Source organism: Aspergillus nidulans, chromosome III (genome assembly GCF_000011425.1).
Source record: "Aspergillus nidulans FGSC A4 chromosome III".
NCBI classification, from domain to species: domain Eukaryota; kingdom Fungi; phylum Ascomycota; class Eurotiomycetes; order Eurotiales; family Aspergillaceae; genus Aspergillus; species Aspergillus nidulans.
In genome coordinates this window covers 2,349,623-2,376,853 of record NC_066259.1, presented here as the reverse complement: position 1 = coordinate 2,376,853, position 27,231 = coordinate 2,349,623, and the positions used below count along the sequence as shown (strand labels likewise).

The 27,231-nt window shown below is 51.0% G+C and overlaps 12 protein-coding genes across 12 annotated transcripts, besides 1 other annotated feature; 4 read left to right on the top strand and 8 right to left on the bottom strand.

The window, feature by feature from the left end:
- Nucleotides 1–27,231: part of a sequence feature (contig 1.75 1..213493(-1)) that runs on past both edges of the window.
- ANIA_10541 (transcription factor domain-containing protein) lies at nucleotides 722–3,260 on the bottom strand (the record flags this gene model as incomplete). Its single annotated transcript, XM_050611761.1, has 6 exons — nucleotides 722–1,687; nucleotides 1,734–1,979; nucleotides 2,030–2,765; nucleotides 2,911–2,951; nucleotides 2,997–3,036; nucleotides 3,100–3,260. 6 exons carry the CDS (start codon nucleotides 3,258–3,260, stop codon nucleotides 722–724), a joined length of 2,190 nt encoding a protein of 729 aa, XP_050467749.1.
- On the top strand, nucleotides 3,811–4,921 carry ANIA_10542 (putative JmjC domain protein). Its single transcript, XM_050611760.1, has 2 exons — nucleotides 3,811–4,760; nucleotides 4,807–4,921. The coding sequence occupies exons 1-2, from the start codon at nucleotides 3,819–3,821 to the stop codon at nucleotides 4,825–4,827; spliced, it is 963 nt and encodes a 320-aa protein (XP_050467748.1). The 5' UTR covers nucleotides 3,811–3,818; the 3' UTR covers nucleotides 4,828–4,921.
- On the top strand, nucleotides 5,045–5,800 carry ANIA_10547 (uncharacterized protein). Its single transcript, XM_050611759.1, has one exon. It carries the CDS (start codon nucleotides 5,154–5,156, stop codon nucleotides 5,664–5,666), a length of 513 nt encoding a protein of 170 aa, XP_050467747.1. The 5' UTR covers nucleotides 5,045–5,153; the 3' UTR covers nucleotides 5,667–5,800.
- ANIA_04328 (putative general amino acid permease (Agp2)) lies at nucleotides 5,893–8,223 on the bottom strand (the record flags this gene model as incomplete). Its single annotated transcript, XM_656840.1, has 5 exons — nucleotides 5,893–5,932; nucleotides 5,981–6,357; nucleotides 6,411–7,267; nucleotides 7,322–7,482; nucleotides 7,913–8,223. 5 exons carry the CDS (start codon nucleotides 8,221–8,223, stop codon nucleotides 5,893–5,895), a joined length of 1,746 nt encoding a protein of 581 aa, XP_661932.1.
- On the top strand, nucleotides 10,033–10,643 carry ANIA_04329 (putative progesterone binding protein; the record flags this gene model as incomplete). The annotated part of the gene is made up of 3 exons (XM_656841.2): nucleotides 10,033–10,135; nucleotides 10,245–10,340; nucleotides 10,426–10,643. 3 exons carry the CDS (start codon nucleotides 10,033–10,035, stop codon nucleotides 10,602–10,604), a joined length of 378 nt encoding a protein of 125 aa, XP_661933.1. The 3' UTR covers nucleotides 10,605–10,643.
- Nucleotides 10,823–13,112, bottom strand: ANIA_04330 (mRNA-binding ribosome biosynthesis protein NOP4). The gene has a single exon (XM_656842.2). It carries the CDS (start codon nucleotides 13,105–13,107, stop codon nucleotides 10,933–10,935), a length of 2,175 nt encoding a protein of 724 aa, XP_661934.1. The 5' UTR covers nucleotides 13,108–13,112; the 3' UTR covers nucleotides 10,823–10,932.
- On the top strand, nucleotides 13,279–14,674 carry ANIA_04331 (DNA repair protein RAD10; the record flags this gene model as incomplete). The annotated part of the gene is made up of 1 exon (XM_656843.2): nucleotides 13,279–14,674. The coding sequence occupies one exon, from the start codon at nucleotides 13,279–13,281 to the stop codon at nucleotides 14,263–14,265; it is 987 nt and encodes a 328-aa protein (XP_661935.1). The 3' UTR covers nucleotides 14,266–14,674.
- Nucleotides 15,232–16,884, bottom strand: ANIA_04332 (protein barA; the record flags this gene model as incomplete). Its single annotated transcript, XM_656844.2, has 4 exons — nucleotides 15,232–15,967; nucleotides 16,018–16,305; nucleotides 16,355–16,665; nucleotides 16,761–16,884. 4 exons carry the CDS (start codon nucleotides 16,882–16,884, stop codon nucleotides 15,401–15,403), a joined length of 1,290 nt encoding a protein of 429 aa, XP_661936.1. The 3' UTR covers nucleotides 15,232–15,400.
- Nucleotides 17,629–18,826, bottom strand: ANIA_04333 (uncharacterized protein; the record flags this gene model as incomplete). Its single annotated transcript, XM_656845.1, has 2 exons — nucleotides 17,629–18,766; nucleotides 18,798–18,826. 2 exons carry the CDS (start codon nucleotides 18,824–18,826, stop codon nucleotides 17,629–17,631), a joined length of 1,167 nt encoding a protein of 388 aa, XP_661937.1.
- ANIA_10543 (putative C6 transcription factor) lies at nucleotides 19,239–21,431 on the bottom strand (the record flags this gene model as incomplete). The annotated part of the gene is made up of 4 exons (XM_656846.2): nucleotides 19,239–19,504; nucleotides 19,562–20,572; nucleotides 20,681–21,207; nucleotides 21,262–21,431. The coding sequence occupies 4 exons, from the start codon at nucleotides 21,429–21,431 to the stop codon at nucleotides 19,239–19,241; spliced, it is 1,974 nt and encodes a 657-aa protein (XP_661938.2).
- On the bottom strand, nucleotides 21,909–24,358 carry ANIA_10550 (Zn(II)2Cys6 transcription factor; the record flags this gene model as incomplete). Its single annotated transcript, XM_050611758.1, has 2 exons — nucleotides 21,909–23,082; nucleotides 23,139–24,358. The coding sequence occupies 2 exons, from the start codon at nucleotides 24,356–24,358 to the stop codon at nucleotides 21,909–21,911; spliced, it is 2,394 nt and encodes a 797-aa protein (XP_050467746.1).
- On the bottom strand, nucleotides 25,034–26,467 carry ANIA_04335 (uncharacterized protein; the record flags this gene model as incomplete). The annotated part of the gene is made up of 2 exons (XM_656847.1): nucleotides 25,034–25,440; nucleotides 25,642–26,467. The coding sequence occupies 2 exons, from the start codon at nucleotides 26,465–26,467 to the stop codon at nucleotides 25,034–25,036; spliced, it is 1,233 nt and encodes a 410-aa protein (XP_661939.1).

Below are 27,231 nucleotides of genomic sequence, written 5' to 3'. Positions count from 1 at the left end.
TCCACGATTCTCGCAATCCAGGTTCTCCCTCTACCTTACTTCGAGCAGGGAGGAATCGAAAGCGGGGGAGCGAAGATGGCGGATAAAAGAGCGGAGATGCTGAGCGCGGACAAGTCTTGGTATGGTTAGAAGGTGATATTCCTCCTGATAAGCCGAGGGGTCATTAATGTGCTGATTGTGCGGTGGCTGGATGTTGACGCGATTTACCCCACTAACATTTATATCCGGGATTCAATCAAGAATCCACGCAGAGACCGAGTCCAAAAGTCACAACTTCCACAGTTCCTGGTATCTAACGGATGCGCTCGATGCACCTGCGTTGGAAGGTGAATTTTTCGCGGCGGGTTGTTGAGGCGATCGATCGACGGAGGCCAGGATGGACCTCCAGATTAGCCTCGTGGGGCGGTGGGCAGCGTCGACCTTGATACAGCGTAGAGCTAGAACCGAGAGCGTCACGTAACTATGGAAAGGTCCATGGAATTGTATGAGAACGAACACTTAGAATGACATCGTGCTGTCTCGGTACAAGCGCTAAGGAGCTGAGACGACGAGAGAGACCAAGGACCGATGTCAAGTAGTCACGTGCTTTGGCCTCAGGCCAATAACTCTGCCTGACCGTACTATAAAATTGCACAACCTACAAAGAGCTTGGGAGAAAAGACGCGTAGAATGGGTATCCGATGTAAACACAAAAGATCATAGTATCCGTACATATAAGATCTTAGAATAGATCTCGTATCACTCGTGCAAATTCGCCTTCATTCCCCAGCACACCTGACAGCCCTTCGCCAGTATTCTGTAGCTCACCCTCATGGCCAATAAAGCCATTAATACTATCGGCTGCCGTCGTTCCCATGAAGTTGCCAAAGCCGCCGACAGCTTCAAACAATGTTGTGAGCTCATGGCTCATCTGCAGCCCATTCAACGGGCTATTTCCCAACTCGCCCACCCCATTCAAAGCCCCGTACACAGACAAATCTTCCATTGGATGGCCAGCCAAACCGGCCATTGCGACAGCTGCTGTCGAGTGTGGGTCATTGGCGTCCGGACCATAAGGGCGTTCGAGAACGCCCAGTCTCTCGCCAATTTGTCTGAGGCCTTTGATCGTCTTCCACAGGCGTTTCGAGACATACGACTTGGTGCTAAACCCATTAACAAGGTCTAGAGCTAGATAAAATTCGTCCCGTACTTGACGATTAAACTCGTTGGGCGCGTGACAGACAGCCAGGAAGAGAACAGCTAATGCAGCAACGAGGAAGTAGTTGAAAGTAATTTGTTGTGTGCGGTATATATCTGAAGTCTGGTTCAGTCGGGTGAGGATACGAACGGTATCTTTAGCGACGTCAACAACGGTTTGAGCGTGCCCTTTGTCTTCGGCAATGCTGGCAGCAGAATGGAGAACTGGCCGGTAAATAAGAATTCGCAGCTGATTCATGCGCAAATATAAAAGTATTCGCAATCGCCGTAAGCCCCTGCTCGCCGCTTCACCCTGCCTCGGCGACTCGGCAGGATAGAACTTTAGAGAATCCGGTATTTGTTTATACCACTGTAGAACTTGGTAGTCCAAGTAGCCAATCTCGTCTCGACGTATGTCCGTGGCTCCGTCTGAACCTAAACCAGAGTACCACACCTTGGAGATGATGCGGTTGTATGTGATCATGCATCGCAGGTACTGTAATGATGGATCCTGAGTCCAGTGAGTAGAGTGGTCTAGAAACATCGGCATTTCTTACTGGTTCCATTTGGTCAATGTCTTCATCGTGCATTGAAAACGGCAGTCCCGTACCAAGACTCCACCGTCTATCCAAAGAGTAAATCGACCAGAATATCCTGACAATATCAGGCCACTGTGCTTCGTCAGGAAAGTTTTTGGCCAGTGCGTCTCGTCTATGTAGCCCCATCTCAAGGCACATGCGGGAGGCTACACCAATAATTCGATAAGCTAAAGCATCTTCATCCGTATGAAAGTGATATGTCGCCTGTTCATCAGTATTGCCATGGCCACACGGCAGTAGTAATTGGAACTAACCATTAATCCTAGAAGCTGGATGGTTTTAACATCTAGCGTATCCCAGATCTTGGACTCAATAGCCGGCTTCACACTCAGATATAGGCGCTGGCCAAGCTGGCTTTGTCCACCACCTTCAACAACAAGGATAGTAGCAAAAATGAGTTTGATTATATTCGTACTATCATCTTCAAGGCCATCTGTACCTGCTAGACCTCGATGCATAAGTCCCGTTCGTATTGCGGCCTCCATGAAGGTATAAAGCAAGTTGACCTGTTGCACGACGTGATCGATGTCGACGAGGGGATACATAATACCAATCTCCTCTTCATAAACCCGACATAGCCGTAAGGCCTCATCCTTTTTGATCGCCCAAATAGGGTCTTTCGACGGATGCATCGGTTGTGTCAGAGCTGGTATGTGAGGAGGCGACGCCGCTGGGGTGGCATGTCCTGTCGTTATATCATCAGGCATGGTTTCTTCGACTGGCGCAATACCCATGTGCTGGAGGCTTGATCGAGCAACGTCAAAGTTGAATGCTGAGCTGGTCGGACCATGGAACCGAGCATGTTTGAAGCGTGGCTTGCCTGTTGGGGGACGCATAGATGTAAAAACCTGCGAGCCGTCACGCGAGAAGTTGTCGAAGGCTGGAGTATCGAAAGTTGACCTCTGCGCTCGCAGTTCACTGATGCTGCTGAAAAGGCTAGTGACTTGATCCTGCAGAGAGGCTATTTGTTCTTTCATAGACCGGAACTCCCTGGATAGGCGACATTGTCAGCCAGAGGCACCGCGACACAATAGCAAGAGAACATACTCGGAGTCCTTGAAGTTATTATTGCAGCAGTTGGGTGCATAGCGGCCTGGACATGGTCAGTGATAGAAAGAAGCAAGCATGCGCTTACGGACATTCCAGCTTGAGGTGGCCGCAACGGTAACAGGGTGTCTATCGTTGTTAGTGGCTTCACTTCAGGCTAAGGTCGGTATGTACCTGGCCATTGCATTTGATTTTCCGGCGCTTGCACTCGTTGCTAAAAAAAAAAAAAAAAGGTTTCAATCAATGCCGTAGGAAGTGAGTTATAGAGTGGCCATACCAGGCAATGGAAATATACCGATTTCTCTTTGAACGAGTCTGGGTACCGTTGGCCGGTTGTTCCGCCTTTCTCTTCGCGCTATCCCCAGCTGGGCCATCGAGTTGTTCGTCTGGCGAGGCCTGCGACAAACTCGCGTCGACCTGGGCGCGTCCTGAGTCCATACTGCTTATTAAAACGGATGGTTCGATGCGATGGTGGCGTGAGGAACGTCAAGTGAAGTGCGGAGAGATTCCTCTGCGCGGGGTTTCTTCCGTCCCCAGATCCACTTGCTTGTCACTCTGGAGCCTGCGGGAGGCCAAATATACATGCAACAATATTATCACTTCATGCTGGTCGCTAATAACGGCGAAGATATAACGGAATCTCTGTCCAGGCCTTGCTGGCTATAATATCTTTGCTATATAAACATTTCAGAGACCTGCTTCGAGACCAGATGCTCTCTATGACGTACTATATTATCAATAACGAAGCTGCAAGCCTTGTACATAGACAAGCCGGGACCTACTCGAAGTAATCAAGAGCGAGCCCTCAGCAACAGAGGAGTTGTCGCGATATTGCGCACATAGTCCTTGGAAGTCAGGAACTCACAAGGCGGAGATACTGTGTCTATTGGTGGCCAAGCACGTGCCAGAAGCGAAACCCGAGTTCGTCAACGTCTTTAGCAGGCTTGCAACCGACTCAACTCCTCCACAACCAGCGACAAGGACATCAATTGTCCAATGAAGCCCCAAAAATGGCTCATGTGCAGTAACCCACAGGTCCGACCCCAATGGCCATCAAGAGTCCTAGCTCGCTCCAGCCACCTTAGACGCTTCAATTCTTCCGCTCCTCCCTACTACTACCAGCCTCTCCAGACCCTCAAAGATGTCGACATAGAAATATTTCGCGACCGATTTTTTATACCAGAGCTTCCTGTCCTCCTTCCACGTCGTTCATTCCGCGACCTCCCGGCATATGAGCGCTGGTTTCACCACACCGCAACAAAACCACAACTGAACATAGAATATCTGGCAGATCACGGCGGAGATGCATTGGTCCCCCTGGAACTCACTCAGTCTGAACGATCGATATCAATATCTGAAGATCCAGGACTCAGCTTCCGCAAGTTCCACGCGCCGCTAAGCCTCTTCCTCCAATGGATCCGCGAGGCCCAATCTTCATCGCAACTACAGTCGCGCCTATATCTGGCTCAATGCCAACTCCTTGACCTTCCCCAGATTCTCCGCGACGATTTCCCTACGCCTACAATAGTGGCAAAGGCGGGGAAAGGTGATGTCTATGATACAAATATCTGGATGGGATATCCGCCCACCTACACGCCTTTGCACCGAGACCCGAACCCCAATCTGTTTGTACAACTTGCTGGACGCAAGACTGTGCGGTTGCTGGGACCGCGAGATGGACAGGCAGTTTTCTCACATGTGCGAGGTAAGTTGGGTCGCAGTGGGAGTCGGGAGGCGGCAGCCTTCAGGGGTGAAGAGATGATGCAGGGCCGGGAAAGAGGTCTGTTGGAGCAAGCTATCTGGGATGATGCGGGGAAGGGACAATCAGGACAATGCACTGAAGGGTTTGAAGCGGAGCTTGACGCGGGCGATGGGCTATTCATTCCCAAAGGTTGGTGGCATAGCATAAAGGGAATGGGCGAGAGCGTTACTGCTTCAGTAAGTCATTCATTCCATCCAATACTAACTCCTCTAACATTCCCAGGTTAACTGGTGGTTTCGTTAGCTATATCCAGTTCGGACACGTCCTGAACTTGAATTGCTATAAATTGGTATCGCAGAAAGAAGCGATATAGTCCTGTAATAGTATCTTCAACTCTTAATCGATTATAAACAACTGTAAAATCTAATGTGTGAATTAAGTTACTATTCTGTAACATGCCACTCCGTAGCATACGTAACTGTTCGGCACTCTTCTAGAACATTGAAAGCTGCAGCCCACACCACAGAGAAATTTCCAGAACACCACCTTTCATATCTTAACCATCTCGTCCCTCACCTCAACCACCAAAACCAAGCACGTCATCTCCCAAAGAAAAAGAAAGGCATAACATGCGCATGTCCCGCGCAACAACCCTCCTCAAGCTCCTTCTAGGTCTTCGAACCGCGACATCAACATCGACGTCAACCACCACGTCAACCACCTTAATAGCTCAGTCCCCTGCATCATACCTCTTCGCGCAGTGCCACGCGACAAATCTCTACTCCCACTACAACCTTGGAAAGCCATCGACGTATTTTTACACAACAATGTCCGCTTCCGACTCCAATTTAGGACAGCCTCAAGACCAACCCTCCGAAACTTCCGAGAAGAAGCCTATCCTCGCCCTTCCTTCCGCCTCACCCGACAACGATACCACCCAGTTAGACGTCAATGGCGACGGGGTGAAACTCGACCATCTTGGTCCGTTAGTAGTTAACTCGGACGGCACGCTCTCGCGGATCGCGAACTGGGCGCAGATGACGGAAATTGAGAGGCGGAATACACTCAGGGTGTTGGGGAAGAGAAATAGAGAAAGGAGAGAGAAGTTGATGGAGGAGGGTCAGGGTCAAGAACAAGGCTAAGAGGGCGAGGCAGCGAAGGTGGAGTAGGTGAGTTTAGGTGTGTCTGCTGGACGGCCAGACCATGGAGATGCACCTAGATGCTACGTGTATATTGACTTTGATATAATTATGGCAAGCAAGCGGTGGTTTTACTCAACTTACGATGATTGAATACAATGTATGTGGGGCGTTTGCTCGTCTATTGTATATACCAAAAGCTCATGTTTGATATCATGCAACTAGTAGTCTAGCCGAATAGCCAGTCTCCGAAACGTGAGACGGGGTTACTGCGCGTTGTCAGAATGAGCTGAATATAAACCAAGAGATCAACATACCTCGCTTGCTCTGGTCTATAGTTCCTCGTATACTCCTCGATCTCATCGACTCCTGTAAAGAGGTCGACTTCCTCAGGCTTTCGAACCGAAGTCCGGTGGATGATTTTCCACCCAACGTAAATCACAGGAAAGACGCCAATCATCGTATACGAGAAGAGAAAAGTTGGTACGTCCCAATTGCCCGGTAGGAAGACCTCGTAGCCCCCAACAAACGCCATAATTATTGTTGATACTAGAGCAATGTACGCGACGTACGGCTGGCCGAGACTTTTGTAAGGGAGGGTGTCACGGGAGATACCCTGCGCAATGAGGGCTTTCCGGAAACGAGTATAAGTAAAAGTAATGACGGAGAAGTTGATGAGCTGTGACGCAGTTACCTGTAGCTTTGTTAGATTATGACCTCTTGCAAGTCCCAGGATGAGCAGCATACCAAGCTAATGATCCAGTTCAGCACTACTGACGCGCTGTTGGAGACTTGGAGGAAAGAAATAAGCCCAATAAGGAGGACAGTAGCCACGCAGTAGATGGGGACACCGGATTTTGTGCACCTGGTGAAAACGCGCGGGGCTTTGCCGTCAAGGGCAAGCCCGTACAAGGTCCTGCTGCCGCAATAAACATAGCTGTTTCCTGCACTGAAAACCGCCAGAAGAATCATGGCGTTAACAATATGCGGCAGAACGGGAATGCCGAGGCGGTCCATTGCAATCACATAAGGGGATGCCGCCGCTCCAGGTTCCTCGTTGTCAAAGGCGTCAGCCATGGTTTTGTCATTGTACGGGACAAGGATCCCCACGCAGAGTGCTCCCAATACGAAGAATGCAGTAAGACGGTAGAACATCCCATTATACGCCCTAGGGAGGTTCCTTCGGGGATCTACGGATTCACCGGCAGCCATAGAGATGTAGTCCGGCCCTGCGATCGTGAAGCTGGCATTGATCAAGCAGGCGAGAAACCCCAGCCATCTTCCCAGGTTCCCTTCTTTGTAGTGTTCTGCAAACGATCCGGGCTCGTTCCAATACCGAAATCCGAAACGGTCGTTGAGTGGATTGCCACCCAGCATTGTGATGAAAGTAAACAAGATCAAGCCTACGCTGAGCAAGACCTTACTGGAAGCGAGCCAGAATTCGGATTCTCCATACCATTTTACCGCAAAGACGTTGAGAAACCTAAGAGAAGTTAGGACAAAAAACGCAGGTTTCGCCGCGGAAGACGCACGCAAAAAGAACAAGTACGATAGCGAATATTGCTGCCAGAGGGATCTTGTTGGTCCAGTAATGGATGAGCAAGCTGCATGCTGGGCCACATTAGCTCTAACTCATTCTGGCAGTAAGTAGTCCTTACCAGTAACTTCCATAGGAACCATGGCAGCTTCGAAGACGAAAAAATTGTAGCCGGCAGCAACTCCAAAAGCATCGTCAACGTAACGTCCGGCGAAACGGATAAAGGGTGATGAGATCGGTAAATATGTGACCATTTCGGCCAGACCTAATAAGTTCAGTACCCTACCAACCAGCAAACGTTGCGCTTAATTGGGACTGAGAGAATGCAACTGGACAATGGCGCATTGGCTAGATTTGCATCAGGCGCTATGGGAGAAAGGATTGTCGCTGGCGGCGATGAATATTGGGCTAAATGGGAATGGGGGTCCGTACAAACAGTTATACATAATATAACAGCGCACCTAGAAGTAAGATAGATATAAGATTCTGGGCCTCTATTGACGGGAGCAAGCAACGAGAGAAGGGAAAGTGCAAGATAAGGTCCAAGCAGACAGTAAATATGGGTCCAGCATTGACCGTTCTGGTCGAGGAGGTTGGTTTCTTCAAGTCTGTTCGAATTCTTATCTCACGAGTGAATCTGCGCACAAGCCTGCAGCAGCGCTCTAAAAGAGTCCACGAGCAGGAAGCAAGAAGTAAAGCACAGCACACTTACCACAATGTGTAAGCTATGAAAAGACTCCCCGGTCCTCCTTCTGCCAACGTCTGTCCAATCTGGACATACAATGCAGTACCGATTGTACCACCGATGCCGATAAGCTGGACATGCCTGGGTTTGAGCTTCCGATGTGTATGGTCATAAACGGGCTTTGACCCCTCCTCGATCGACTCCTCGCGGTTATCAATTGCAGAGACTTTTTCTGACGATTCGCCATGGTTTCCGGTCCGTTTTGTCAGACTGCTAATCGCCGTACTAACGTAATTGACGGACGATGGTGTGCGGGCCGTAGGATCAGGAATAGACATCGCTTGACGTTGTAAATGCGGGGAAGTACCAACCAGCAAGCTGGTTTAAATAAAAATGCGATAAACAAAGAGGCGGCTTGAAGCACATAAAAAGAAGAAACTTGCAACGAGGGGAACGTTGAAACGAAAAGGGAAAAAAGTAAAAGAAAGGGAGAGAAAGAGAGATGCCGCGCAGGACAGCGGAAGAGAAAAAAAGTGGCAGCCATCACCGGAGCATTGCAGTACTGGCGTCGTAGCTTACCAAAAAGAGCAAGGTAGCAGGCTAGCCTGGAGCAGCCGATTCCCCAGGCCGATTTTCAGCAAATCAGCGTTCAAGAAGACACTCAAATATCTTCATTTTCTTCAGCGTCCCCACTATCAACAGCATGAATACGGAGCCCCTCCATTGCGCCGAGGCTAAAAAGATCGAGGACTGCGACGACAGACGGTGGTCAGAAAAGGGCCAAAAATGGCAATAGTAACATACAACGTGGCAAAGTAGCGTATAGACGACATACTGTTGCGTATAATGGCGCCAAAAGAGAGAAGATCAGCCCACGGTCCCTTAGCAGACCACTCTTCCGCATTCAGTCAATGCAGTGCCTCGGCACGATCCTGATAACGAGATAAGGGTCAGGCATCGAACCAGCGGATTTGTAGGTGATTACATCTCATTCTAGGAAATGGGAGGTGGCGGCTTACAGCTGACAAGCGTTTTCCGCAGTGTTAACCATGCAGTAGCGCCATGCTAAGCTGAATCTTACTGTTTAGTCCAGCTAAATTTCGTCGTCAATCTAATGCGGAAAGATCACATGCAATAAATGCCACAAAGTGCACTGAATATGGCCAGACTCTTCAATACCACTGCATCCTTGCTTTGTTTACGGTACTGGCAGCCCTCAATATCAGTCCAGCTGTAACTCACTGCATGGTCTACATACCGAATAGTCTATGACCGCGCAGTATGAGCTCGATCATGCCCCGCATGACGGTCCTGCCAACTCGGCGCAAAAAAACAGGCGTTATCCTCGTAATGGAGATAATGTGAGAGCTCCGTCTCGCTTCCTTCTAGGCTGGAGGCCGTCGGGACTCGTTTGTTGGATTTGTTCTTCGGGTCGCCACTCTCGTTGGCTTCTCGATCGGCAGGGCCAGAAGGTCGGCCCTGTCGCGCGTCTGGATGCTGTGCTTGAATGGAAAACATGATTTTGTGAGAGGCAGGATCTCTGCTCTTTACCACCCAACGAGCCAGATGAGGAACCGATTCATATACCTGTCGACATCTGTGGCACACCGCGGATAGCCGCCGGTGGCAGACGCTGACGTCAATCTTTTGATTCGCTCGGCTTCCAGGATGCTATGCTTCAATAACAAATCCCTGGAGAGGTCGACTGTTTCGCGCCAGTTGACTGTCAAAACTTATAATGGTCATATTGGTCAGCCTGTGAAAATACGAGCGTGTTGGGTCAACTTAGAGCAGATTGTTAGAGGCCCCAGCCTTGTCAGATCATAGTCATCACGCGATGCTTGCAAATCCACATGGAGTCCCCCATAGACCTATGAAAGTCTTTGAAATGCAGAATTGTAGTCCGATCCCACTCCAATTGCCCGGTAGATGAGATTGGCTAACAAGGGAACTCCCGGCTCTCCATTCCTTCGGCCCCCGAGGCTGAACCGGTGAATTGGTGAATGTGAGGCCTTCCCCTCCCCCACTTCAGCTTGACTTGCCCCGCTCCATTTTTCTCAGGAACTTATTATACAAATCCCTTTCCTTCCTCATCTCTCTCTGACGCTTTTTTATCCACCCCACTCCCGATATCGTCGCTTGTCACAATGACCGGAACAGACTCTGGCCGTTTCGCGCCCAAGGTGCCTGTCCAACTGGACCCTCCTAAGGACGACCTCATTACCCCCGAGGAGCTGGCAAAGTGTGACGGTACGTTCTCCGCACCGATCCAATACATGGAAACTCCACAGAACGCTATGTTATGATGAAGAGAATGTAATTGCAACGTTATACCTAACTTTCTCCTCCTCTGTTTCAGGCACCGATCCTAGCCGCCCTACCTATGTCGCCATCAAGGGAATTGTTTTCGACGTGAGTCGCAACTCTGCCTACGGTCCTGAGGGGCAGTATAAGGGTGAGTAAATCCTAAAGCCAACCCACCCCCCCCCCCCCCCCCCAAAAAAAAATCTTCCAATAGCTGCTAACTGATAACGTCACAGTGTTCGCCGGTAAAGACGCCTCTCGCGCCCTGGCCTGCTCGTCCTTGAAACCCGAAGACTGCAAACCTGAGTGGTACGACCTTCCGGATAAGGACAAGAAAGTGCTGGAGGAGTGGTTCACCTTCTTCAGCAAGCGCTACAACATTGTGGGGAAGGTGAAGGATGCGAAGAACTACTAGCCTAGCTTTCTTATGCTCCTGCAAGTACTTTCTACTCTTATACCCGTCCATGGCCAGCTGCGCGTTGCTTAATGTTGTTGCTTTGGTATCGTTTTGCTGTTCTCGCGCACTCCGACTATTGTACGCTATCTGCTACGGAGACCGATGCTACCAACGTAATCGAGCTGTTGAGAGAGACAGTCCGCACAAGCTTTCATCAGGTATATATTGGTATCATGTAAAGGAGCTAGCTAGATGTAAGTTCCCTCAGCAATAATTCAACAGGTGCTCATTTTCTATATGCAATTGTGCGTGCCGGACTCGATAAGAAGAAGGGATGGACTAGGATTCACTTGCGGGACTTCCGCTGCATCCTCTTTTTCGCGATAATCCGATTGCGTTTGGCAATCTTGTTTTGCTCTTCTGTATCCTGACCTCCGTCGTTGCTCTCCGAGCGCTTCCTCTTCTTCCCCTTGGAATCTGAATCGCGCCCGTTCTTTTCGTTCTTCTTGTCGTTCTTCTTTGTGTCCCTCTTTCGAGGAGACCCTTCATCATCCTTTTGGTCCTTCTTCCTGTTGCGCACCCGCTCCTGCTGCTCGAGTCTCCGCTTGACTACCTGCGCATTCTCAATAGCGAACTCAACAATCAACCTCTTCTTCTTATCCTTCAACTCCTCGGACACATTCTTCGGCGGACTGATAGCATGTCCATTCAGCCACCGAAGACCCATAAGCGCATGTCGATGCGTATAGTACTCAATGAACCCATAACCTCGGCTCCGACCCGCGCCACTGTCCTCGCTAACTTTGCTTCCATCACGGCCTTCAAAGACGATCTTTGCCTGACGGACAACACCGACACCTTTCTTCTTCCGCAGCTTCTCTGCCTCTCTCATCTCTTCGGACGCGCGGTCCATTTCTTCTCTCGAGAGTGGTTGGCGTATACCTTCCTTGACGTCCTTGGCAAAGCCGACGATTGCTTCCCTAGCTAACTGCTTGAGGTCTTTTGATGTGACGTGGCGGGGTATGTTACGGATGGATAGACGGGTGAGACTGAAGTGAAGGGAGGGGTTCTTGCGGATAAAGTTCTGTCGCTGCTTGAAACTGTCTTCGCGCATCTTGATTTCCGAAGGCGAAAGGCTCTTGTAGAGAGTAGAGTTAGGTGAGATCGTTCCTTCATTGAGAAGGTAGAGTCGGCGCTTGTCGGTGTCGCGGACGAGTCGCTTCGAGACACCTTCTTCGCGGAGCTGTGTGGCACGGGACTTGCTCACGGCCCGGCTGATCTGGAGAACACGGCCGTCGAGAGTGTATCGGCCCGTTGGATCGGCATTCTCATTCTGCAGGACGGATTGCTTGATGATCGTGCCCTTTTTGCCTTTTTCCTTTTCTGCGGCGAGAGGGTCTTGCTGTTTAGGGGCGCCCTGGACACAGGCCTGCGCATGCTCGGGCTTCCAGAAGCAGACGAAGCCGGTACCGCGGGGACGTTCGGTTTCTGGATCAACGACGATGCGGGCGTAGCGGAGCGGTCCGAATTGGGTGAAGTGGTCGTAGAGAGACTCATCATCGCATGTGAATGGTAGGTTGCGGATAAATATGGTTGAGGCATTTCTCTCGTCCTCTTTTTCTTCCTCTTCCTCCTCTTCTTCTTCTTCCTCATCTTCGTCTTCATCTTCTTCATCGCTAACTTCGTCATCTTCCTCATCATCGTCCTCACTCATATCCTCATCAAGCTCCCCATTATCCAACCCAACCCCTCCGTCTTCCATATCCACATCGCTCGACTCCTCCTTCACATCTGGTTCTGCATGCTCTTCTTCCTTCTGCAAATTCTCCCACACTTCCTTCTCCACTGCCCAATCCACAGCTAGCGTTCTCCCATCAACCTCTTTCCCGTTCACAGCCTCCAGAGCTTTTTCAGCATTTTTCTTTCCTCGTAGCACAACAAATCCAAAGCCTGCCAACTGACTCCCCTTCTTCGGAAGAGTAACGTATTTGACCTTTCCAAAGCTCCGGAAGTGCGCCGCGAGATCTTCGGGCGTTTTGATACTCCACGGCAGATTTCGTACAATCAGCTTTGGGGGCTGCGTATCGGCCTTTTGCTGCTCCCTCTGTTTCTTGCGCTCCAGTGCCTCAGCGGATGGTACACTCTTCCCAACAGTCTCATCAACAACTCGGTGCCGAGGCTGCGCATATTCGACTTTGATTTTCTTTCCTTCGAATGTCGACCCGTTCAATTCTTCCAGCGCAGCCTTGGCATCCTCCACGTCCGCGAACGTCACAAAACCGTACCCCTTAGACTGCTTTGTCTTTGGGTCGACGACAACAACTGCATGCTTAATCACGTAGGACTGCGAAAAATGTTCGGCGAGGCTCTCATTCGTTGCTGAGGCAGGAAGCGATCTAATGAACAATTCTCTGCGGGGTTGCGTGGCACCATCTTCTTGGACATTATTTTTGCTAGATGAAGACTCTGTGATAGCGCCGGAAGCCTCAGTAGGCTTTTCCGGACTGTTTGATTCAGACATCCTGAGTGTTCGCAACTTTGTTTCTGGAGAAAAAATCGCGGCAGAAAAATCCCATTTGATTTTGAGGGTGGGTCTGGGAGCTGAAGGCGGTCTACGATTAGATAACGCTCATACATATGTAGCAGCTCATCGCAGTCATCCATCCTCAGCCCTAACACTTCTGAGCCAGCAATGGCTGGAGATATTGTTGGTGACGATGCCTTCAAGCCGGCAGTTGATACCAATATAGCTGGTATGTCTCGCTCTGCAACCTCCACACCTCAGTCCGGCGCGGCAACGCCGAAAGTCCAGCAGCCGAAGCCACAAGCTCTCGCAAGCAAATCTGGTCCCTCCGCGATACTAGTCTCAACGCGTCAAAAAGGAAATCCGATCCTGAATCACATCAAATTTCAGCCGTGGGAGTACGCCGACATTCCAGCCGACTATGTCATCGGCGCAACCACCTGCGCCCTCTTCTTGTCCCTTAAATACCACCGACTCCATCCTGAGTACATCTATTCGCGAATCAAACAGCTAGCGGGGAAGTATTTACTCCGTGTGCTGTTGATTATCGTTGATATCCCAAACCACGAAGACCCTCTTAAAGAGCTATCCAAGACGTCGATCATCAACAACCTCACCCTTATCTTGTGCTGGTCCGCCCCGGAAGCCGCGCACTACCTGGAACTCTTTAAGTCATGCGAACATTCCCAGCCCACTGCTATACGCACACAACAAGCACAATCCTACAAAGACTCGCTGGTTGAGTTTGTCACTGCGCCCCGAAGCATCAACAAATCCGATGCTGCCAGTCTTATATCCACATTCGGCAGCTTACAGAACGCAATTAACGCCCAGCCAGAGCAGATCAGCGCTGTGCCGGGATGGGGCGAGAAGAAAGTTAGAGCGTGGTGCAATGCCGTGCGAGAGGAATTCCGCGTGGAAAAGGCGAAAAGAGCAACCGCTCCTAAGCGGACTGTGCGGGATTTAGCCGCATTAAGCACAAATGATGACGGTGCAGCATCATCTGCTACGCCGGAGGCACCTCGCGGCACTGAGGACGATAGCCTGTTTGTGGAACAAAATGAACGAAGCAGTCCGCAGACAAAAGCGCAGGGTGAAGATATGGATGAAGGAATCGCGGCGGCATTGGCTAGGCTCCGAGAAAATGGCGGCTGAACAATTTCTAGGGAAAAAAGGAGAACTCTGCCTGCCGGGACTCGTCGACTCGTGTTATCCTGCCTCATTTGCGAAGTGCATTCCGATTCTCAGGACTGTCGCAGCTGGCGCTAGAAATATGCACCGACATCATGACGGCCCCGGCCTGTCATAAGAATGTCACTCAACCTGTGAGACAGAGCCCAAAATCTGTCCAGCACACTCAGGCATCTTCAGTAGGCCATCAGGGCAAGGGTCCGTCCCTTGATCCAACTTTGACCTGAACAGCATCCCGTCATCTAGTGGAAGTGCTCGGGAGAAATTGGTTTGGATTGTCAGACTTCAGCTGAGTACGACATTCTGCCCAGATATCCAATTTGTGTATATAATTCAGTACGGGCCAATATCAATCATGTAGACTATTTGGAAATATATGGATGGATAAACTCCAATAATTATCACATTACAGACCACTCTGAGCAGCCACCCGAAGAATTATTACGCAGACTATATATAGGCAACGAAAGTAACATTGGAGAAATATCATGGCTGTTTCCTGAAGTAATAATGGAGTCACTGGATCATAATCGAACCGCATGTACTCTTACTTAGGGCTAGCTGTGTATACGACCCCATGCCTCGTTTGCTGCTGTATCATTCAACATCCCCCGAGATCCGGAATAACAATCCCCTTCATAAAGGTGTAATATGCCAGACGTGCCAGGGTGCGCTTTAAATAACCTACGTGAGTTACTCTGGAAGTAGTATGGAAAGCGAGAGATTACCTATGGCTCTCTGCCCCCTTGTTAAGACAAAATGTAAATATGGCCTTAAACATAACACGTACACAAGCCCATCCCATGACAGAACAAAGTGGGTATAGTGATTAATTGACCTCTAGAGAAAAATACAAGAAGCGATGCGACAAAAGAATGTAAACTAGGAGGAAGAAACATAACATAACCTTAACCGGGCCTTCCGGCCAACTCAAGACGAGATGCGTGGTATCAAACGTGACGATATAAATTTTCAGAACACGACATTTAGGTACGAATAGTTTCATGTATTCATATTTTCGGTTCATCAGATGTGCAATATCGGCATCCACAGCATGATGGCGTTAACTAGACGGGACGTTTGAATCCAGGTGATATAGTTAGGTGCGGGTGTCGCATCCGATTCGTCCGAGGAGTGCCTTGCGATCGCTTCGGCGAGACCGAGTGGAGGATGGTCCGTTTCGACGCCATTCAGCGCTTGAGACCTCCGCTGCGATGGCATTGCCATTAGCGGCGCTTTTGGGATCTACTTCTTCTTCGTCCTTCTCTTCACTGTCACTGCGAGTATCTTCTGCATTGCCGGTTCGGAGGACGCCTATGGCCACTCGAATGACCATGCTGAACCAGATAATGGACAGAACCTGGAGCGCCAGCAGAGACGAGAGGAAAATCCATTTGATCGTGCGGTTCATGCAAATGGGGCCGTCGATGTTCAAGAACGGGGAGAAGAGGTGCATCACTCTGTCAGGATAACCGTTGGTTGAGATCAGCTCGCCTGTGGCACCGGAGTAGCAGCCCCAAGGCATAACAGCGGGTACATCCTTGAAGATGGACCAGCAGAGCAATGGGTACATGATATGGCGTGAAATGGCCCAGACCACCATAAACACTCCAAAAGCGATGTTGCAGGACATTTCAAATTTCAAGTACTTGAGGATTTTTGCAGTCTGTCGAAATTAGTGCTCCGCCCATCAACCTGAAAGCGGGCCCGACTTACCGGCAGCAATAAATCCACGATGTCCATCAGGTTGAGCACCACATTAGAGACGTTATAGAAGCCGTAAACATAGGCAGAGGTGAGAAGACAGCTGGTGATGAAATGATGGGTCAACATCTGGTAGTGATCCTTTCTCCGCTCCTCAATGTTAATAACGAAGATCTGCTGGACCCAGAACGCAAGCTGCGCAAGGAGGTACCACTTCATCAGACCCGAGACACCACGCGCGGGCCAATGAGCCCAGATAGCCTTAAAGTCCATCCAGTAGTCCGATTGCGACCAAATGTACTATTCACCGTTAGCTGGGCGGTTACGAGACGGCGGAAACGAAACAAACCATTCCAACGGTCCAGAAGACGGCGTAGTATAGCCACATCCAGCCCTGCTCCGCGAGTCGAATCGATGCTTTTCTCTTCAATCCAGACCATCGCGCCAATGGCCAAAACACCCACTCCATCGCGATGGCACGAATCGCGGTGAACGCAAAGACGGAGCTTATAACGAAGTAGATATCATCCCAGCCCTGGATGTATACCCCCTGCGAAGGTTGATAGTACGACAGCTGGAAGAACGGCGTGGTGTAGGGCGAGAGAGAAGGGTATAGGTGGTGGACGGCCAATAGCATGGAAAGGGTTGTCAAGGATATGCCTACAGCCAAGAAGCCCAATTAGCAAAAGGCAGCCCAAGATGCCAAAGAATGAAAGGGAAAAAAAAAATACAAGAAGCCAAAGGTTCATGCATACCGATCTGATTCGAAACCACCCACTCCCGGAACGTGGTGTCCTTGACAGGACGGTGCGAGGAGGTCGTCACGCAGGCATTGAGCTCCGTAACTGACTGCGCTGGCAGAGTCGTATCCTTAGCCATAATGTGGGATAAAAGCTCGGAGATACCGTGAGCTCAGAGAGGATAAATCGTGGCTTCGTGCAAAGGGATGTAGCCGGTGCGGATCAACCCAACGACCGGGACATTCAGCGTACGAGACTACGATTCCGGGTCGAGAGGCCGTAGAAACGAGTGAAAACGTGGTTCCAGACCACTATACACGAGCCGAGTGCACTGGCTGTGGTGTTGAACGTTTTGGCGTAGGTGTAGCTGTTTAGACCAAGTACAATGGTGGTTGGGGAAGACCGTCCTTTGCCGTTTCAGTTTGGCGGAGCGGGCGAGACGAAACACGCAAGGAGATTTCAAGGGCAGTGATCTGCTGCAACCTCGGAAGAAGAGATTGATAGCACAAACACACCGCTAGTATACAAGGGCGACGGACGAGAGGGGACGTAGCAGGAACAAATTCAGAGAAAGCAAAACAGCTCCAGTTGAGTTTTGGTGGTGAACGGTTATTGTTCCTGGTACCATACTGGCTCTCGCAGGGTCACACTTCCACAGGTACCCGGCAGAGTACTCACCGCCTCCCGGGCTCCCCTCACGCATCACGGCAAGGTCCAATGACATTCTTTTTCCGCTTCACAAGCCCCTGCTAGAGGCTGTCGTCGTCCATCCCCGCAACCTAATATTGCACCGATACTCGTCTTCTGACCTCCAAAATGGCTCAAATTTGGATAATAGGTTGCTTATATGTCTATCTACTTGATTAATCATGCCGTAAGGCATCTATAAGCTTTCCTGTTCCAACCCCGCTGTTACCCCGTTCACGTACTCCGCCGCACTGACTCCCAGCTTAGCAAGGTCGACTCCTCCTTGCCCGGCCATCGCCCGCGACATTGCCCGCACGACCTCTTCCTCCTCCCAAACGTCCAACGGGGCCCCCGAACTGCCTTGCCCATCCATAGCGACCACCGTCTGCCAGTACGCATCATCCCGGTCCTTCAACACCCGATCCCGCACGACCGCATTCCTCGTCACACTCACAGCGTGCAACTTCGAGCTCGCACCGGTCAGAGACGCCAACGACGCCGCCACGATTTTATCGACCTCGTCTGCCTGGTTGGGCGGCGTAAAGAACCACCTATTCGTAGCAGACACGTAGATAAAGCCCGCGAGGACAACATCGAAGCAGGCCAAAACCAGCGGCCTCAATACAGCCATCCTCTGGAACAGCGCAGTCGGGACCTCAATCCCATCCCGTACAGCGTCGGACCCCGATTTGACAGGGTCATACATGAACACGACATAAGTGTCCAGCGCTGCGAGGATCAATCCCGCAATCGTAAACTTGTTCCGCCATCTGCCCGCCTCTCTCCCCGCAAACGATGTAGAAGTCGCAATTCCAACAACGGCCATATGCAGTAGATGCGGAATCATTGCGTTAGCCGGGTAATAAAATAAGGCGTAAGTGTTCGGATTATCAAGCCTGCAAAATCGACACTCCGTCAATGCCCGCTCCCCGAACCGTAGATAAATCCTCCGCGCCTCTTTGGACACAAGCTTTGACCGGAGCAGCACATCTGCATCTGTAAGCACACCCCCAGGCCTCAAGCGCGCTAGTCGCGAGAATACCGTCTCCAGCGACGTGGTTATCCGCGAGCGCGTGAGCGTAAAGATGCTTGGGCTCGGCGCGAATGGGTTCGAGGGGAAGCTTAGGGTCAGGAAGACGAGGATCGAACAGAAGAGGACATTTAGGGCTCTGGAGGCGACGGGTGGGAGGGGTCGAGGGTTTGGCCGCGACGATAATTGGACGCGGATATAGCGGATGGAGTTTATAATTCGGGGGACGATAATGGGGGCCAGGATGAGAGCGATGCTCTGGATGCTGGGGATGTTAGTCTTATTGTCTGCCTCTAGCGGAAGTCTAGAAATGCTAGAAAGATAGATCTACTTACGCGCTCCATGGAATATTAATTTCACCCATCTTCCTGGATTTCGAGTGCGAACCAGGACAGGTTGTAGGTTGTTTGGGGAAGGTTAGTTAGTTGGCATGAGCTGTCTTGGGACTTTAAGCGCCAAGACCCGTTTGGCGGGCTTTGTTCGGCCAGGGTCCTCAGGCAACTGTAGTATGGTTGCCAGGCACATTCGCTGTAGTATATGGTTGAGCGATTATTGGATCAAACGCAACGTAGTTTAGCAGCCAACACTTTTGATATAAATTTTTTTTTTGGAGATAGTACAGGTGAACAACCAGTGGAGTTGCTCCAAACAATGAAGCTAATTTTCACGTCACATGTACCCAGCTCAGGTATATACTTTAGCTAGTAACTTATATCCATATTACACCATGTAGCTAGTCAATTATTCTATACAAGCATATCTATAACCATAAGACTCTAACCAGGCGTCCACGAATTATTTTGCGGCCCCTCCGAGCCCCCAAACAGATTTTGGATCATCAGCCCACCAGCCGCATCTAAGAACTCCGCCCCGAGCGATCCCTGTGTGTACCGAAAGCTACCCCCAAAACCTTGACCATACGGACTATACGACGCTGGATTGTCTCCCCAAGCGGCTAGCGACCAAGGCGGGCGGAAGGGCCCCGTTTGAGACAAGAGAAATGGGTCGAAGCTGTAGGGAGAGGTCCGCTCATGGCCGTGCTCTAATGCAAGAAGTATCAGTTATCTATACGTGGCTCATATAGCGAGAGTAAACTTACCGAGGACCTTTTGAAGTACAGCTCTCGCGCGAAGGGCCATGTCGTGAGAAGACCCAAGACTCCCCAGGCAATCGACGGCACGCTGTATATGGCTTCTCCAAGACTCGGCAAGTGGATGCGTGGGCCCGTATACATAGCAGGTTGCCTGAACGAAGCTTGCTGTAAGAAGCCAGCAAGTTGCGTACCAGGTGAGTCCTCGCTGCCGGTTATCCGTCGACTCAAGAAATCCACAAATCGACGTCACACACATATCTGCAGCGGCGAGACAAGACGCAATCGGACCAGAAGATGTGTTGAGTTCGGACTTCGAGGTTATGTTTTGGAAGAGAAAAGGCCTGTTTATGACGATTCTCAGATGATACGACCTCCATAATACGACTCGCCGTGGGATATCGAACTTCGGCTCCAGGTAGACCTCTGTGTTGAAATGGGCGGGAAGGTCATTGTGCCAGGAGGAAATACGCTGTTCCAAGTCCTGGGCTTTGGCAGGGGTGGGAAGGTGATGGGTCAGCAGCTCAACCTGGATAGCATTCGCGATCTTCGCAAGTTTGACCTGTGCAATCAGACAGGACGTGATAGTTGGCCCCGTCGAGCTCTCAGGGAGCTCTTCCATGTCTACTGCCAGATCGTGGTCGTCTACATTGGCTGGAAGCCGAACATTTACCCCGACGAGTGAGACTGCCGGACGGCCCAGGATCAACTGGACGCCCGAGACAAAGATGAAGAGCGTCCACCACACCCGTCGCCGGACCTCCATCGTGAAAGGGGATGTGCTTGGCATCCCAAACTCCCTGTGCAGGCCAATCGCGAGAGCCATACTGAAGCCGATGCCGACCAGTATAAAGGCAGCATTAGGCTTGTTCCGCTTTTGTAAGTAGTTTGCCATCAAGACGATTGCCTGGACGTAGCTCAGCGATCCTTTCTCCAGTACATCCATCGACAGGTGTTTCCGTGCTTCTTTGAAGAAGACAATATCCATCTTCGTACCGTTCGAGTCGCCGGCAAAGGCGCCTATGGCGAGGACGATATTATATAGCAACGGCCATGAACCATCGTGAGGTTTAGCTAGTGCACCTAACGCTGTCAGTACGGGCTGGTCCATTACATGAGCCTACCCACCTGATACCCGTGCACGGAATGTCCCTTCATGTAAGATGGGATACGCAGGGTGATAGAATGTGAAATAAGCATCGAGATAGCGTGCAACCTCTGACTGCTTCCGCGGAGGACCGGAGTCACAGATATCTTCGTCGTCCAAAGACGAAGCCGGGATGAAACTGCCAAGAGGGATATAGAGAGGGAGGGACTGTAGGAACTTCAGAGCGGCCACGCCCGACTGCGGGCCCGTGTAGCCAGCTTTATGGGGGTCGATTGTCAAGAATCCCATCCCGTCAGTTGAATTGTCAAAGTCCTGCGATTCGTCAAACTCATAGTCTTCCGCGTTGCTGTGTTCGGCAACGCTGGTGGGTGGCTGCTCAGTCGAATGAGTCAGCTCATGTTGGTGCTTGATCTTCTTCGACGTTACTGAAGCCGAGCCGTCCTGCTGACGGATGCTGCGAAGCGCTCCTTGAAGGTCAACAGAAGGGAGATATGTGGCCCAGGCCTGCTCCATCTCGTTTATTAGCCGTTCACAGTCCTGGACGCGCCTGCATCGAGTGAGTGATATGCTTCAAGCGGTGGACAGTGGGAAACCAAGATACCTCTGCAACTTAGACAGCTGATGAGACGGCGACGAATATCGACATGCCTTCGCATCCCTCAAGCAATTCAGGCAGTTCTCATCGCCAGAGCAGCGAATTTTGCGTCGTTTACATTCGTCGCAGGCGAACGTTTTGCGGAGGATATGCCGTGATCGGAATACGGACTCCATGGCTCCGTAAGCTATATATTGGTAATTCCCAGTTGCAAACCAAGGACGTTACTGCTCACTATCGCTCCAGTTTCTGTCTGTCTATTCGTATCCTCCTTCACTTGCCGAGTCACCTGCGGCCTCGACCGGGCCGTCCACTCGCGGGGGCTCAAGAACTCAAATTAAGCGGCCGACGAGTTCGGCCTCAGTCTGTTTTCCAAATAGACCGGCGACGAGAATGGTGCTCTGGACCTTCAGTTTCAGGGTTGTTCGAAGCTGAGTGTCCGTTCTGGAGAAGATCTCCTCCAATCACGGCGCTTTCCCCGAGAGTGGATCTTTGCTCGTCGTGTATCCGAAGTATAGAGGGCGCCACCCCACTTGGGCCCTTCCACTTGAATTCTCGCACTTGGACATCATCATCTATGCAGAAACATGCTAATACATTGTCTTTAGTGGATTAGGTGCTATTCAAGAAGCTATTGCGCCAAGCTTAGCCGGTCACCCCGACCAAGCGTGCAGTGCTGCTATTGCACTCCATCGCTGTCGAACCTCATACTGGGTGATGGGACGACCGCGTGCTTGCGCTACAGTACTCCGCATAACCAGACAGAAGCCCTTGAGATACCCGTTATTTAAAGTGACTGTGCAGGACTCGGCAGCCCTGAGCATGGTTTCGCAAGCACTCAAGAACGGCTCTCCTGCCTGATCCTGCAGTTGCTCAAGAAGGACAAGAAAGTAGAAGCCGCCTTGAAGCAATTGGGCGCTGAAAAAGGTCGGCATAAAGCTGAGGTTCGGGTCGAAATGCAGAACCTGTCTGACCGACTCGGCCGCCCTGAGCGCTTGCGGAACAGCAGAGGCGAGGTTCAGAGACGAGGCCCATAGGGTGTGATCCGCCGCGAGCGAGCGCGGATCCCATTTGCCGTTCTGGAGGATGTGTAGCAGATCGATGTAATATGATGCGTAGGCTTTGACTGTCTTTGCGAGCCAGAACCGTGTCTGGACGTGCAAGCAATGTGCCGTGTCGTCGTCCGCAAGGGACGGTGACTTACGGTCACCGCACCTTGCGACGAAGCCGTAGAGGCTCGCTTCGTACTGGTCGAGCCGGCCGAGCACTTCATGTAGCCTAGTTTCCCAGGTTTTTTCTCCAAGAACACCGAGACCGAGCATCGGGTGGTTCCTGGCTTGATTGATATCCAGCAGCTGGCCCAGGATAGTCATCAGAGGGAGGAAGAACCCAAACAGTGAAGGATCGTGGCAAGTAGAGTCTGAGAAAACGCGCCGTAGACTGCCCGTTCCTGACATCACGCACTGGGGGCCGTTGAAGTCTGGACTATTGCTGTGAATCTCGCCCGCCCACCAGGCTTCCTCGTCAAGCGGGAGGAGGAGGCCTTTGCTCTCAGAATCCAGGAGCATCAAAGGCCGATTGTGGCACAGGGCAAGATGACGATCCATCATGTACAGCAGCCACCAGACCCTACGGCGCTCTTCCCGTTGCTCCTCTGTGATAAGGACGGTCGATCCGTAGCTCCGACGGCAGACGCAATCCAGCGGTTTCGGCGTCGAGGCTGCAGGGCTGTGTGGAAAGCATGCGCCTTGACTGTCTATGCTCGGCCCCGGCTCTATCTCCCGGTTCAGCTGGAGCTCTCGCGCCAGTGTGAAAGCGGCCTGCCACCTAGACCTTTATCAGCTACTGAAACCCGAAAAAGACGTCAAGGGCTGACAACTGACCATCTCAGATCGAATGCATTCTGATCATTCAGTGACAGTACAGAGGCGACGTGAATACAGGTGATCACGTCATCCAAGGACCCGACAGAGTACCCAAATCCTTGAACGCCGCCACTGACTGTCGGAAGGTACAGCGCAAAGTCACGGAAAGCGTCTGGACTGGCAGGAGAGCCGGCGGTCCCGCCAGCGGCCGCGTGGCCGTTTTTATCAAAAGGCGTGTGAGTTGACGATCTCATTAGGTCCAGTGTAAGCGACCCGAGCAGACGCGAAATTTTCTTCCGGCAATAAGGAGTAGTCAATGGTGAGGCGAGTGCATGGTCGTCCGACGACGCCACCCATAACATGCTGGCCAGGAGCGCCGGGCTACTTGGGCGGTAATTCGTCCTGCTGAGAAACGAGGCTTTCCGCAGCACATAGCAGGGTATACTGTGGCAGACAGGGTGCATGTGCGTCGAAAAGGCGCTGGTGAAGTAGAGCTCGAGCAGGCCGCAGGCCAGCTCTGGAGTGAGCTCTGCCCTTATGAAGGGGATCAGGGGCTGCAAGACCGGGTACTGTAAAGATGAATACGGCTCGAGAGTTGCAATTGGAGGTTCAGCTGCAAGATTTGCAAGAATAAAAGCGTCGAGATCAGCGAGGCCTGCGAAGTTCGTATAATCAAGAGGGGCCGAAGAGCCGCCGGCGGTTAGGGCTGCTGTGCCGGCACAAGGAGAGACCGCACCCCGCGTTGGCGACAGACTCCCCACCGCACTCGGACTTTTCTCTGCTTCCTGCATGGGCCAGACGATGCTCCCGGACGACAAGTATTCCATACCTGGACTCAGGATAACCACGTCGTGTGCGTGCATCTGATCTTGATGATTAAGAACATGAGCAGGAGCAGGACGAGGATCCTCCGGCGTCTGGAGGCTCTGCGTCACTGAAGCCCCTCGCCCCTCTGACGCAGAAGAGACTGTATGCGAGCTGTTGATTCCCTCGATCCTCGCGGTCCCTGGAGTGCCGACCTTTGGCAGGCGCCCCCGTTTACGGCGGCCGCGCGTGAACTCGCAACGCGTTCCTTTATTGAGACACCTCGAGCAGGGGAATGTCTGATCGCATCTGGCATGGTTAAAGTGACACCAGTCGCAGGCGACCTGGCTGCGAGTAAATCGTTTTGTTTTAAGGGGCTGATGACTCTGATGGGAGACTGGAAGTTGAGTATCGTCTGTCTCTGGCTGACCCATGTCGGGGCAGCGGCAGAGGATGCTCGATGTATTAGGAAATATTTTTTTTTAAAAAAAAAAAAAAAAAAACGTACATAACGAGGAGATCCTATATTGCATGACCCAACCAGTTCCTGCTTGCAGTCGGCGCGACACTCGTCAGTACATTGAACAATGAACCAATAAACCATTGAACGCCGAGACAGATCCGAATGAATGCAGATACCGGTGAGAATTACAGTTTACCGGGTTACGTAGACTACGAGACGCTGGCGGGAGCAGGGACCGAGTATACACGGAACATTGAGCGGAGCAGTTGCCGAGCCCGCTCGACAGGCACTGGCCCACCTTCGGGGCGCCGCCGGGGCGCCGCCGGGGGAGCCCCGAGGAGCCCAAAGGCCGGCTCTTGCCGGAACTAGGGCGAGCCAGCAGCCCAGTGGGGGTGCCAGAACGCCCCGCGAATTGCATAGGTGGATAGTCTGAGCTCTCACTGTGGCCAGCAATCCCAGCCACACCGACCGTACCATGTTTATTGGACATTCTACGGAGGCGTGCACCAAAAGTTTTTGCGCGACGCTAGTAATTTAATGCGCCGACGTAACAAGCTTACATACAAATTACTATAGCAACATGTTTTTTGACCCACAACTAACTATATCCGCATAAACCCCGAAATCAAAAACAAGAGAAATGAAGCTATTCAGGGGCCTCTATTGGCTGTAGAGCGAGGTCTACACGTGGTGATAGTCGCCCTTTAATCCGCCTGCCTGCCCAACTACGCGTATCGCGATCCTCACGGCCCTCCTTGTATTCATTACCCCCTTCTAGCTCGATAACAATCTGAATATGACGAATTAGACGCTCAATCCAGTGTTGTATAGTCTCCTGTGGGAGATCCGCCCAAGCCTGCCTCCATTCTGCTTCTCCTGTCTTCTTATCGCGGGGCGCACCGCGGGATGTTGTACGCTTCTTCATCCAAGCCCAGCACGGCTCAATTGCGTTGAGATCCGGTGAATTGCCAGGCCAGTCAAGGATCTTTTGCACGTCTTCTGCTTTATAGACATGCTGCTGGATTCGGTGACAGTGGGCAGGCGCGCTATCCTCTAAAATAATAGTATTTGGGCGCTCAATCATGCATTCTTTTGCAAATGGAATAAGAAGAGGTTTAAGGACTTCCTAGGCAGTAGAATAAGTAATTAGCACGTGCTTAACTACTCTATAATAGAGAATTATAGAGATAAGGGAACAAACTGTTTGATATCTCCACCAATCAATCCCCCCTTTACCTTTACGTATAAGCTTACCGTTCTTCTTGTTCCAATTCCATTTAGGAACACGGCCGCGATTTGGGCGTAAATGAACACGAGAAAGACCTGTAGCCAACTCCCATTCCTCCCGGCATAGAGGTTCCAGCTCACGATTCATGGCTTCAATCTCTATATCTGCCTGCTTCCGCATGGCAGCAGTCTCCGGCTTGTAGATATGTAAAGGGCCCTTCTTATCATATGAGAAGCAACCCCATACCATGAAGTCAGAGCAGGCCTTCCAGCGCCTCCGTACACAATTCCTTGTATGTGAATCTTTCACAGTCCTCCACACTCGTATTGCTCCGCGGCGGTGGCCAAGAATAATACCAGTCTCGTCGGTAAAGATCACGCGTTTCCAGTCTTCTAATGTCCAATGTTGGTGGGCAAGGCAGAATTCAAGACGCCTAAGACGAGCAGCTTCAGTCAGACCAGGCTTCCAGGAAGGTTTTGCAATAACAAAGCCATGAGAATGAAGGATACGAAGAACAGAAGAATGGGAGATACCAGCTTCATAAGCAAGAATTTCTGATGATTTCTCGCGCCCTGCTTGATCTGCAGTTACTGAAGTAATAACAGTATTCTGAGTAGCTTCAGTAATCTCAACAGGCCGGCCAGATCGCTTTCTATCCTCAACAAATTCAAGCTGCACGCGCAGGCTTACTTCCGGCCGGTAGCCACGATCTCTGCCTTTCTTTACGATGCTCTGGACCGTACGAGGAGAGAGATTCAAAGATTTTGAGATCTTCTCTGTACTAAATCCGATAGCTGATAAAGTAAGAACTTGGACACGGAGTTCTACTGGATGAAAGCCGCCGCGAGGCATCATGAAGCTGGTGTTGAGGAAGGAGAGCAACTGTGGCAGGATAAGTTGAATTAGTATAAAAAGCGTGCTAAGCGTGCTAAAACACCAAATTGATCAGTCAAATAGAATATATGAGCAGTGTGAATAGCTTCAAGAGGCTGCAGGCAGCTGAAACAATGAAGAAGCAATATATGTCAAAATATTGATGTATGTATGGTAGTGGGGTTGCCATAGAAATTGTTATGTAGGGCGTAACAGTATTACATGGCGATGACACTAGCGTCGCGCAAAAACTTTTGGTGCACGCCTCCGTACACTGGGCCGATATCTGAAAGTCTAATGTTGAATCTCGCGTATGAGGATCCGCGAGGGTGAGGGTTAGTGTTGCCCTATCCCCAAGACGATGCCTGGCGATGCCCGGTCAATGCCCGTGACCCAGGTGGTCGGCCGGGGCAGAATAATAAATGATATCACTAGCGATAGCCTTAGCCTAGTGTCTCACGCCTAAAAGCAGCATCACACTTAGGGCTTGTTGTCTTTTTATCGATGCTGATAATGGTGGCTTTCAAGTACAAAAAAGAAAAAACATACAACAGTAGGGATTCGCATGTGGTCACCCACCATACTACTAACCTACCGGCGTGTGGCTTAAGTACGGCTGAGCGGACGGGAAGCCCTGTTCTCCACACCCTATGGTCGTATGTACTAGTTAACTGTAAACTTAGGTAAATAAAGCACATAAGCAGTAGTCAGTCCAGGAGCCTGCAACCTGTAAGCGAGTAAGC